This window comes from Pipistrellus hanaki, assembly GCF_964339955.1.
Source record: "Pipistrellus hanaki genome assembly, chromosome: 2".
Classification (NCBI taxonomy): domain Eukaryota; kingdom Metazoa; phylum Chordata; class Mammalia; order Chiroptera; family Vespertilionidae; genus Pipistrellus; species Pipistrellus hanaki.
The window spans coordinates 540,066-552,420 of NC_140504.1; the positions used below are offsets into that span (position 1 = coordinate 540,066).

Consider the following 12,355-nt stretch of genomic DNA (forward strand, 5'->3'; position numbering starts at 1 on the left):
AGATGCTGAAACCCAACCTCCCGGCCTTAAGTGTTGACAAGGACCGGGGGGGTGCTGCTGGGAAAGCCCCCCGTTCTGTGCACACAGCGCTGCAGCCCGAGTTCCCGGGAGGAGCTGGGCCACGGTGCAGACGGACGGGCGGACGGACAGGCCACAGCGCGGCCTCGGAGAGGCAGGGGAGGGAGGAGGCGGCCAATGGGAATGGGGGGGATCTCTAAGCCGGTCTTTTCCTCATAACTGCCGAGACCCCTCAATTCCGGACCAAACAGCTCAGACGGACGCTCGTCATCGGGACACGGACCCCGGTGAGCCCGGCCCCCGCCGGTCCTTCCTCAGCCTCATCCGCTGCCCCCTCCGGGACCCTCTGCTCTGGCCCAAGTGCTCCCCCCACCCCACCCCCAGCCCAGGCCACGGCCCGCCCTCCGCCCGCCCTCTGCCCGCCCCCCGCCTACCTTTCACCAGCACCTTGGGCACCTTGGTGTGGCTGGCGCAGAAGGCGCTGTACAGCTTGAAGCGGTCGGCATAGTACAGGAAGGAGCCCCCGAGGGAGAAGAGCACCTTCTGGATTTGACGGAAAAGCCTGGTCAGTTCCCATGCCACCCCGTCCAGCCTCCCCGTCAGCACCTCCACCCCGTCCCCGTCAGCACCGCCACCCCGTCCCCGTCAGCACCGCCACCCCGTCCCCGTCAGCACTGCCACCCCGTCCCCGTCAGCACCGCCACCCCGTCCCCGTCAGCACCGCCACCCCGTCCCCGTCAGCACCGCCACCCCGTCCCCGTCAGCACCGCCACCCCGTCCAGCCTCCCCCTCAGCTGCTGAAATTGGCCCCTAAGCACGTGGGCTCCACACTTGAGTGACGGGTTTTGGGTTTGGCCTTTTCAGAAATTATAATGCGGATGCCAGTTTTCTCGGCCAGTGTTACTTGTGTTTTTAAAATGTGTTTTTATTTATTTCAGAGAGGAAGGAAGAGGGAGAGAAGCATCGATGAGAAAGTCATCGATGGGCTGCCTCCTGCACACCCCACACGGGGGATCGAGCCCACAACCTGGGCCTGAGCCCTGACCAGGTATGGAAGAGAGTGTGGTTCATGGGTCGATGCCAATCCCCAAGCCATGCGGCCGGGCAGCCGGTGACTGAAGGACCGGTGGGGTGTGCGGGGTGGGGTGTGCGGTGTGGGGTGTGGGGTGTGGCGTGGGGTGGGGTGTGGGGTGTGGGTGTGGGGTGGGGTGTGGGGTGTGAATGAGAAGCCGGTGAGTTCGGAAAAGGCAGACTGAGCCTCCTCACCAGCTCCTGCAGGCCAATAAAGGCTGCTTCTGGTGGAGCGAATGAACATAGCAAGAATTGGGACAGACCGGCTGCTTAGGAACCCACGTGACAGGCAGGTGAGGCCCGGCGTGGTCTCCTTCTGCTTCCCGCCTCCTCCTCCCCAGGCCGCCCCGCCCCCTCTCCTGCCCCCCTACCCCGCCTGAGGCCCGGGCAGCTTTCCCCTCCGAGGACCCACTGACCTTGAACTGATCGACCCTCTCGAGCTTTTCCAAATCCGGGACGAGCCTCACTCCATCTTCCAGAGTTTTCAGGAATTCCACTTGAAACTCCACCATCTCGGTCAGATTTCCAAAGAGCACGTCAAGCTGGGAAAGAGAAGGCGTTTTTAACCGACAGCGTCTTCCTCATTGGTGCTCAGAGGACTGGCTTCCGACATCAGCATCTCCTGTGGCTCCTCGGGACGGAGACCGTGGTCCCCAGGGTGGGCCTTCCTCCCGGTGCGGTGGCCTGACCTTCCTCCCAGTGCAGAGACCTGACCTTCCTCCCAGTGCAGTGAACTTCCTCCCGGTGCAGTGACCTGACCTTCCTCCCAGTGCAGAGACCTTCCTCCCGGTGCAGTGACCTGACCTTCCTCCCGGTGCGGTGGCCTGACCTTCCTCCCGGTGCAGTGACCTGACCTTCCTCCGGTGCAGTGACCTGACCTTCCTCCGGTGCAGTGACCTGACCTTCCTCCGGTGCAGTGACCTGACCTTCCTCCGGTGCAGTGGCCTGACCTTCCTCCGGTGCAGTGACCTTCCTCCTGCTGCAGTGACCTTCCTCCTGCTGCAGTGACCTGACCTTCCTCCCGCTGCAGTGACCTTCCTCCCAGTGCAGTGACCTGACCTTCCTCCGGTGCAGTAACCTGACCTTCCTCCCGGTGGAGTGACCTTCCTCCCAGTGCAGTGACCTTCCTCCCGCTGCAGTGACCTGACCTTCCTCCCGGTGCAGTGGCCTGACCTTCCTCCTGCTGCAGTGGACTGACCTTCCTCCCGGTGCAGAGACCTTCCTCCCGGTGCAGTGGCCTGACCTTCCTCCGGTGCAGTGACCTGACCTTCCTCCCGGTGGAGTGACCTTCCTCCCAGTGCAGTGACCTTCCTCCTGCTGCCGTGGCCTGACCTTCCTCCCGGTGCAGTGGCCTGACCTTCCTCCCGGTGCAGTGACCTGACCTTCCTCCCAGTGCAGTGACCTTCCTCCCGGTGCAGTGGCCTGACCTTCCTCCCGGGTCTGACCTTCCTCCCGGTGCAGTGGCCTGACCTTCCTCCCGGTGCAGTGACCTGACCTTCCTCCCAGTGCAGTGACCTTCCTCCCGGTGCAGTGGCCTGACCTTCCTCCCGGTGCAGAGACCTTCCTCCCGGTGCAGTGGCCTGACCTTCCTCCCAGTGCAGTGACCTTCCTCCTGCTGCAGTGGCCTGACCTTCCTCCCAGTGCAGTGACCTGACCTTCCTCCCGGTGCAGTGACCTGACCTTCCTCCCGGTGCAGTGACCTTCCTCCCGGTGCAGTGGCCTGACCTTCCTCCCGGTGCAGTGGCCTGACCTTCCTCCCGGTGGAGTGACCTGACCTTCCTCCCGGTGCAGTGACCTGACCTTCCTCCCGCTGCAGTGACCTGACCTTCCTCCCGGTGCAGAGACCTTCCTCCCGCTGCAGAGACCTTCCTCCCGCTGCAGTGGCCTGACCTTCCTCCCGGTGCAGTGACCTGACCTTCCTCCCGGTGCAGTGACCTTCCTCCCGGTGCAGTGGCCTGACCTTCCTCCCGGTGCAGTTGCCTGACCTTCCTCCCGGTGCAGTGACCTGACCTTCCTCCCGGTGCAGTGACTTTCCTCCCGGTGCAGTGGCCTGACCTTCCTCCCGGGTCTGATCTTCCTCCCAGTGCAGTGACCTGACCTTCCTCCCGCTGCAGTGGCCTGACCTTTCGGCCACAGTCACAGGGTCTGAGATCCATGACCCCGCTCTCGCCCTCCCCGCCAGGCGAGCGGCCCCATACCTCATCCTGGGTGAGAAAGGTCTCCTTCTGCAGGGGCCGCAGGTATCGCTCCATGAGGCAGTTGAGGTCCTGAGGGTGAAGAAGGTCTCGTTAACGGGTCTGAACGGCCACGAAGACCCCAGAGGGGAAACCCGGTTCTGCCCCAGACGCCTGGCCCAGCCCTCAGGCCACGAAGGTGCCTATTAAAGGAGCGTCCGGCTTTGCAGCCACGTGGCTCCGGCCCGGCCCCAGCTGCCTGGGCGGCAGCTGTAACAAGAAAGGGAAGGGTGACACGTGAACGGGCTGTGTTCCAATAAAACTTTATTAGTAAAAGCAGGCAGAGGGCTGGCCTAGGCCCGACGCCGCAATTGGCCAACCCTTGACTTAAAGATTAAAACGGCCCTGGCCAGTTTGGCTCCGTGGATAGAGCATCAGCCTGCAGACCAAAGGGTCCCAGGTTCGATTCCAGTCCAGGGCATGTACCTTGGCAGCAGGCTCCTCCCTGGCCTGGGCCCTGGTTGGGCACGTCCAGGAGGTAACCGATCATTGTGCTTCTCTCACATCCACGTTTCTCTCTGTCTCTCCCTCTCCTTCCCACTCCCTCTAAAACCAATGGGAAAATATCCTCGGAGGAGGATTAACAAGGAAATAAAGACACGGATCCGTGAAGACAGATCATGCCGTTGTCACGCGTAAGTAACTCTAACTGCGTTCTGTGTAGGAACATGTAATTATCGCAGTTACAGGAACTGCTAGAAGTGCTGTCATTACACATATGATAAGAGAACTGAATGTGAGAACCAGTAGTAACACAGAGAACGGAGCTGAGCCCTTCCTGAGACTCAGGTTAGCGTCTGAAGATACATTTTTCCAAAACTGAATCCCACTGTCGTACCAGCTCAGCAGCGCTCATGGCTCAAAGGTCAAAGGGCCAGCGTGCGCTCACCACCAGCCGGGCGGACAGGGAGGGACATAGGCCGGCTACAGCTGTGAGTGCTCGCAGCACAGAGGGTCTTCGTGTATTTTACTTATGAACTAGAGGCCGGTGCACAGCACTCATGCTCTGGGGGTGTGGGTGGGGGTCCCTCAGCCCGGCCTGTGCCCTCTCGCAGTCCGGGACCCCTTGGGGGATGTCTGGCTGCCGACTTAGGCCGCCCCCAGCGGCAGTCAGACATCCCCCAGGGGTCCTCAGCGCTGCCACGGAGGCAGAGAGGCTCCCGCCACGCCTGCACTCGCCAGCCGTGAGCCCGGCTTCTGGCTGAGCAGGGTCCCCTGTGGGAGCGCACTGACCACCAGGGGCAGCTCCTGTGTTGAGTCTTCCCCCTGGTGGTCAGTGAGCATCATAGCAACCAGTCATTCCACTCTTCTGTCAATTTGCATATTAGGATTTCATTACATAGGGTGATTGTGTAGTTTCCATGGGAACAGCGGTAAACTTGCCGCGGCCGCCCTGACCCCGCAGGGAATCGCTGTAAGGACTGCTGTGGCCCCTAAAACTCAAAGGAAACCTTCACGCCTGGGGTAAAGGCCGCGGTGCGCGGGGAGGCACCTGGGGCCTGGCTTTCGGTCTGCGAGACGTGGACAGGGGGCGGGGGCCCACCCACCTTCACGTAGGTGCGCTCCGTCTCCAGCAGCTCGCAGATGACCTTCCGCAGCTTGTCGGCGTCCGTGAGCTGCCGCGCGGCTGGCTGCGGCCCGCCGGGGTCCTGGGGGCTGGGGCTCGGGTCGCCTCGCGGACTGCGGCAGGACGCCGCGCCCTGTTCCATGCTCTCCAGAGCACAGGCGGGGAGCGGGCAGGTGAGGGCCGGGCACACGGAGCGGCCGCCTGCCCTCTGTCCCTCCCGTGTCCCCGTGTCCCCCTCCCCCCACACTGCCCGCCCGGGCGACCGGGTGGGCGGTCAGGGCGTCAGGACCTGCGGAAACAGCCTCCCCACCCGGGGCCGTGACACCCGGGACCCCGTCTCCATGGGTCAGACTGGGTTCACGGGCCTGTGACCCTCCCCGCGCCAGCACTGCCTCCAGACTGACCAACCAGGGCCTCCGGGCGGCCCGCAAGCCACACGTCTTAAAGCGCTCCGTGGCCCCGGCTGGCGCGGCTCAGGGACTGAGCATCGTCCCAGACACCAAAGGTCCCGGGTTCGATTCCCGGCCAGGGCCCAGGCCCAGGTTTCAGGCTCGATCCCCAGGGTGGGGCGTGCAGGAGGCAGCTGGTCAATGATTCTCTCATCATTGATGTTCCGCTCTCCCTCTCCCTCCCTCCCTCTGAAATCAGTTCACACTGAGTTGTGGCCAGAGGACATCCGACTCCATCCCCATCCGGCCTTCCCACGAGGCCTGGCCAAGGCCATGACCTCGGATGCAGACGCCAGCACGGCCGTCCCCGCCGAGCACTGAGGCCACCTGGCGTCCTGGCCACCCCCAGCCGGACGGGAGCTGCCCTGGGGCCTCTGCACGCCCCCCCCAGCCCACGTCCCGGGAGGGGACGGCACACAGTAGGGCCACAGCAGTGAGGGCAGAAGAGGAGCCGGCTCCCCCAGCGGGAGGGACAAGCGGTCAGTCCCTGGAAACGGGCGGCTCTCCGGTGCCCAGAGCTGTCCTGTGGGGACGGAGACCAGCGCAGGGACACGGGCAGAACTCGGGGCGGGAGGAAGCGGGGGGCGGGAGGAAGTGGGGCGCAGGAGGAAGCGGGGCGCAGGAGGAAGCAGGGCGCCGTGTCCCCGGAGCTCGCTGTCCCCGATGAGACGGCGGCACAAAGGGACTGCTCGCTCACTGCCCGCCGCCCGGCTGGACGCGGCCACAGGCCACCACCGCCCGCATGAGCTCAGATCTAAAACGGGCCCTTTGAGTCTCCCCGGCTGCCCCCCACAGCTCAGGGGTGACCCACAAAATCACAGCCTCTCCGAGGCCGCCAGCCTGCGCGCCCTCCCGCCCGGGGCCGGGGCCTCCGTGGGCGGGCGGACGAGGGAGGGACGAGGACCAGGTGACGTGTGTCCCCCGGACGGTCCTGGGGTCCGAGCTCGGACACAGCGGGGAGGCTCCGCTGACCCCTGACCCCTCGCTGCCCCGCGGAGGCCAGCCGGTCCCGGGCCAGGTGGGGGCACAGACCCTCTCCCCCCAAACCTGGCACCGCGGCACCCAGCGCTTCCCCTCCTCCTCCTCCTCCTCCACCTCCTCCTCCTCCATCCGGAGCCGCACCGGCCCCTCCGGTGGAGGAGGGAATCAGCCGGAGAAAGAGCCATCCCTGCCCTTCAGAAAGGCTCCAGGTGAGGGTCCCAAATTCACCTCCCCCCGGAGCTGGTACCCCGCCCCCCGCCCTCCGGAGCCCCCCCACACTCCACACCCCATACACACTCCTCGCACCCAGGCCCGGGCACCAAGCAAGGACGGACCGCGGAGCACCCCCAACCCCGTGCTCACTGGGCGGTGGGGCGGATGGACAGTGCCCGGTGCAGCCCCGGCGGGCGCCTCCCCCCCCACACTCAGCCCTGCGCCCGCGCCCCAGGCCCAGCCCCCCGAACACTCCAGCCCAGCCCGCGCTCCCCGCTCTCCGCTCTCCGCCCGCTCCCCTCGCCCATGGAGCTGCCCCGTCCCGGCGCTTCCCGCAGGAGGAGACCCGCAGGCAGGGTCACCGGGAGGTCATGTTGGATGGCACAGCTCGCACCCTGCACCCCGCACCCTGCACCCGCACCCCGCACACCGCACCCCGCACACCGCACCCGCAAAGTGCAGAGGGAGGTCCGGGCGGCAAACCTGGAGCAAAGCTGAGCTGCTTCCCGATGCTCCTCTCCCTCCTCTCCGCGTGGACCCGGATCAGCTGACCGCCCGCCCGCCCTCAGCAGGGACAGCTCCACCTGGAGGATCCCCTCCCCCTCCCCTTCTCCCCCCCCCCTCCGCCCCCTCCTCTCCCCCCGCCCACCCCCCAGCAGGAGCAGCACCACAGGCGCTGACAGCCTGTTTTCCTATTTCCCTGCGAACCCCATTGTCAGCAAAGCCCTTCCTGAGGCTTCAGGGTGGGATCAAAGAGCAGAGGGCTTTCAGAATGAAATGTCCCATTTCCCCAGCCCGCAGGCTAAACGGAAACCAAATCACCCCACCCCCCTCCACCCCTTATCCCCACCCCCTCCTCCACCTCCACCCCAGGACCTGCCACTCTGAGCCGCCCCACGGCAGCTCACAAAGAGCTGCCTGCTCAGCCCCAAGAGGCCGCCTGGAGCAAAGCTGTGATTTCTAAAAAAAATGGAAAACATAAATTCCAACACCTTCTCTCTGTCCTGCCCAGTGACTCTCAGAGGTAGGCAAGGCGGGGCAGATGGGAGACATCTGTAATCATGTCAACAATAAAAATAAAATAAAGAATAAAATCTTAAAAATTAAATTTGTAACGTTACTGTATGTAACACAATATACAGATGACATGTTAAAGAATTGTACAGCTAAAGCCTATGTTATTTTGTTGACCAATATAACCACAATAAAGTCAATAAAAAAATTAAAAACATGAAATTCCAGCATGCCTTCTCTTTATCCTGCCCAATATCCCTTAAGACAATTAATTTAGGAAAAAACAGCAAAAAATATTAAACCAACAGCTGTCACATATTTAGCCAGGATTAAAAATGAAGGTTTTCATTTGTAGGTTTACTAGAGGCCCCGTGCACGAAAATTCACGCACTGGGGGGGGGGGGGGTCCCCTCAGCCCAGCCTGGGCCCCCTCGCAGTCCGGGACCCCTCGGGAGATGGCCACCTGCTGGCTTAGGCCCACTCCCCGGGGATGAGGCCTAAGCGGGCAGTCAGACATCCCTCTGGCAGCCTGGAGCCCTCAGAGATGTCAGACTGCTCCCCGGGAGCCGCCTAAGCCGCGGTTAGACACCCTTAGTGCCCCCAGGAGGTGGGAGAGCTCCCGCCACCACTGCTGTGCTGAGCAGAGCTCCCCCTGGTGGTCAGTGTCATAGCGACCAGTCGTTCCTGGTCGTTTCATAGTTAGGATCAATTTGCATATTACCCTTTAATTATACAGGATTAGTTTCTATTATTTATTCATTTCTACACCCAACCTGCTGCATTCAAGATCACCCTTCCATACTTGGGCAGCCTCATACACAAAAGTTTCCACTTTATTCTCAAGAAAAATTGTACACTGATATGAGACGCATCAAACAACTATTTAACCCTAATCGAGAGAGGTGAGCTGTGCTCGCGCTGCTTAAATCATGAAATAAGACCTGGAAAGCTTAGGCCTCGGGAAGAGAGCCGGGCACTCACTGAGCCTCGTCACAATGGGCTCTCAGCCCGCTGGTTCGCGGTTCCTTCCCTCTCAGAAACCCGGCTTCCCCCCGGACCGCGGCCGTCCCGCCAGAGGGCAGTTTGGAAAGCAGGGAACACACCAGGCCTGGTTTGGCACCTCAGAGCTGTGTGAGCTCCAGCAAGTTGCTTAACTTCTCTGTTCCAATACTGTCCTCCATAAGCAGAGGAGTCACGTATCTTCCTCGCGGGGCTCTGGGGAGGAGCCGAGCGACCTGGGAACAGTGCCCCCACATACAAGTTCTCCTCTCGGTTATCATTTGTTTCTTAGCTGGAGCCCGATGCACGAAGCTCGTGCGAGAGCAGCCTTCCCTCCCTGGCTGCAGGCGCCCCGGACCCGGGCTTCACCCAGAGGGCTGTCCGGAAGGACGTCCAGTCTAATTAGCATATTACGCTTTTATTACTATAGATACTTTAATGAATTTTAGATAGAGAGGAAGGGAGAAGGGGAGAGAGAGAGAAACATCCATGATGAGAGAATCATGGATGGGCTGCCTCCTGCACGCTCCACACTGGGGTTCGAGCCCACCACCCAGGCCTGTGTCCTGACCGGGAATCGAACCATGACCTCTCGGTCCATGAGCCAATGCTCAACCCGCTGGGCCACACAAGCCAGCTCCTTACTTATTAGTAGCACACAGTAAACTCTCTGGCTCCAGGTAAAGCTTTTGCTTCCAAATGTCCTAAGCAAGAAGCTTCATTCACAAAAGGCGACTTTAGATACGGAGCTTGGGTGGGAAAACAACCAAATAAAGACAAACTCTGAATGAACACGAGCTGAGGAGTGAGGATCCACGGCGCCCGGCCCGGGGGAAGGAGCAAGAACGGTCCCATCAGAGCCTCAGCCCGGAGACCGCGCCCACCCCAGGCACACCTGACCCTCCGCAGGGAGCCTGACGGCGGCGGTCCCACCTCCGGCCGGAGTCCGGCGTCTCAGCACCTCCTGCACAGAGCCGCGGAGTCAGACAGACACCGCCGGGGTCGGCGGACAGACGGGCCTCTTCCTTCCTGCTCCCCGGCCCCATGACTCATGGCATCTGAACGGAAGTGGCCCCGAACCCACCGGGAAGGCACGGGCGCCCACGGGAGCTCAGGCCACGTCAGAACGGGCTCTCGGCGAAGACGGGGGCAGGAAGCAGACACGCTCGCACCCACGCTGGAAAGCCAGAGCTCGCCGGGTTCTTCTCAGCAACAAAATACCGGCATAAACACCTTCAAAACGCCTCCTCTCACACGGAAATGGCTGTTTCTCTAGAGCGACTGGCCCTCCCCCACAAATAGAAGCAAAAGTAAAGGAAGGGCCACGGCTTAACCTGCAGCAAATTCCTTTTTTATAAAATACTGAGGCCCAAGGCACGACGGCATGCCAGGAGCTCAGCCCTGGCTTCGTCCAGAAGGATGTTCGGCTGTCCGGTCTAATTAGCATATTACACTTTTATTATTATAGATTTTTAGAAGTTTTTATAGAAAGAGAGATAGAAACATCCATATTGAGAGAGAATCATGAATCGGCTGCCTCCTGCACGCTCCCAACTGGGGATCAAGCCTGCAACCCAGGTATGTGCCCTTGGCTGGAATCGAACCCAGGACCCTTTAGTCTGCAACTGCCGCTCTATCCACTGAGCCAAGCTGGCCAGGGCAACAAAATCTTATTTGCTCTTCCAGGGGAAGGGAGCTTTAAGTGAAATGCATATCCCATTCATCTGTTTTATTAACAGTCAACCAAGAACGCCTCTCAGTCTGAAAATATTAAACTCATAAATCTTAAAACTACTTTATTACTTATTTAGTTATTTTTAGCATGCCTGACAAATAGCAGCATGTTAGAAATACTAACCCTTTATTTTTATTTTTTAAAATACGTTTTTATTGATTTCAGAGAGGGAAAAAGAAACATCCATGATGAGAGAGAACCATGGACTGGCTGCCTCCTGCACGCCCCACACTGGGGATGGAGCCCGCAACCCGGGCCTGTGCCCTGACCGGGAATCGAACCCTGACCTCCTGGTTCATAGGTCAACGCCCACCCTTGAGCCACGCGGTCGGGCAAGAGGCTCACTTCTAACCGAAGCTGAACACGAGGTGCAGAAGCCACGGCAGAAACCACGAGTCACAGACACGGAGCTGGCCCACCGCACGGCGCGAGGCCGCGTCCCGTCCACAGGGGGCGAGGCGGGTTCACAGTGACCTCAGTGACCTCTGACCCTAACCCCAACCCCAACCCTAACCCTACTCCCGCCCACGGCCTGTCAGCGAGGCTGCCTCTGGGTTTGAACATTATCCAGTGACACCTCCCGGGGACTCCGGGCCCGGGGGGAGGGCGGGCGTCCGCCACATCCAGCTGACGTGGGGGGCGGGACGCGGGAGGTAAAATGAAAAGCTCTCACCTTGCTGCTCTGGTCCGTGTCGTCCGAGGACTCGGGGTCCAGCCCCTCGGCCTCCTCGGGGGAGGGCTCCGTGCTGCTGCCCTGCGACCCGCCCAGGCTGGGCCCTGAGGACGAAGCAGAACGGATGTGGGGGGACGGGACAGTGACCCCGCAGGCCAGCCCGTGAGGGAGGCATCCGCTCCCGGAGAGAACGCATCCTCACGCCCGCCAGGGCCAGCCCACGCCTCGGCTCGGGATGGGTGCTGCTGTCTGTGCTGGTGCTGCTCCCGTCATCCTCCAACAGGACAGCGTGTCCTCACGGCTCACCCTGCACAGCAGGAGCCTAAGGTGCACGTCCACCGGACGGAGGAACCACAGGCCCACCCTTCGTCTTCCCGGCCTGTCACCCCCGGGTGCGCCCCCGGGCCCGGCCCGCGGCTGCCTCCTGCCCGGGCAGCGGCTGTCTCAGGCCAGGCCCCGCGCTCTGCCTGGGCTCGGAGCTCCTCTGCTGCCCCATCCTGTGCACACACCGCCCTGCCGCCTCCCTCGGGCACAGACCGGGGACGGCAGCGAGCAGGCAGAGGGAGACGGGCGGCCGCTCCCCACGTCCACCTCCCCGCCGGTCTGCCCTGAGCCTGGAGACCTGCTCCGGACAGACTGGTCCACGTGCAGCCACAGGACCAGAACCCCCTGCGCCTGCACTCCGGACGCCCGAGGCCGGCCGGCCTGGCAGGCTCGGTCCAAAGGGGCTGGACCAGGGCACAGTGTTCAGGATGAAGCGGTCACACACAAGCGGACACGCAGTGCGGGTGCGGGCAGAACGCCCGGTCACCGAACCGAGCTATCTGTCCGGAGGAGGTGGCGGGACGAGGACAGGCACGGAACACACGGGGTCCACAGCCACGGACATATTCCTAAAACAGGTTCCAACACTGAAATGCATTCTTTATTTTAAAAAATGTGATAAGAAATCTGCACCCAGCCCATGTGGCTCAGTGGTTGAGCATCAATCTAGGATCAAGGAGGCCATGGTTTGATTCCTGGTCAAGGCACAGGCCCGGGTTGTGGGCTCGATCCCCAGTAGGGAGGGTGCAGGGGGCAGCCGATCCATGATTCTCTCTCATCATTGGTGTTTCTATCTCTCTCTCCCTCTCCCTTCTTCTCTGAGATCAATAAATATATATACTCTAAAACTTTAGTAAAAATTTAAATTTGCAAAGCACATACACAGTTTTTAAAGATAAAATACACTATAACAGTGTCCTCTTCACAGGAACAGCTTGGGGACCCGAGTGGCAGTAGCATGGGGTCAGCAAGCTCGGCCCTCAAAGGGCCGGTCAGTCTGTCACTTCACAGAGAGGAGCCCTCGTCACAGCCCCTCCGCCTGCCGGGGTCGTGGGGAAGGGGCCCCAGGACTGGTTC

At 61.4% G+C, this 12,355-nt stretch overlaps 1 protein-coding gene across 2 annotated transcripts in view; it reads right to left on the bottom strand.

Moving 5' to 3' along the window:
- TIAM1 (TIAM Rac1 associated GEF 1) overlaps nucleotides 1-12,355 on the bottom strand; it is a 131,829-nt gene that overhangs the window by 11,319 nt on the left and 108,155 nt on the right. For both annotated transcript variants that reach the window (XM_084873529.1, XM_084873530.1), the window contains exons 15-19: nucleotides 10,955-11,058; nucleotides 4,871-5,035; nucleotides 3,288-3,356; nucleotides 1,506-1,631; nucleotides 453-561 (exon numbers count right to left, since the gene is read on the bottom strand). In XM_084873529.1, the coding sequence (XP_084729655.1) occupies nucleotides 453-561; nucleotides 1,506-1,631; nucleotides 3,288-3,356; nucleotides 4,871-5,035; nucleotides 10,955-11,058 (573 nt within the window). The remainder of the gene's footprint in view (nucleotides 1-452; nucleotides 562-1,505; nucleotides 1,632-3,287; nucleotides 3,357-4,870; nucleotides 5,036-10,954; nucleotides 11,059-12,355) is intronic.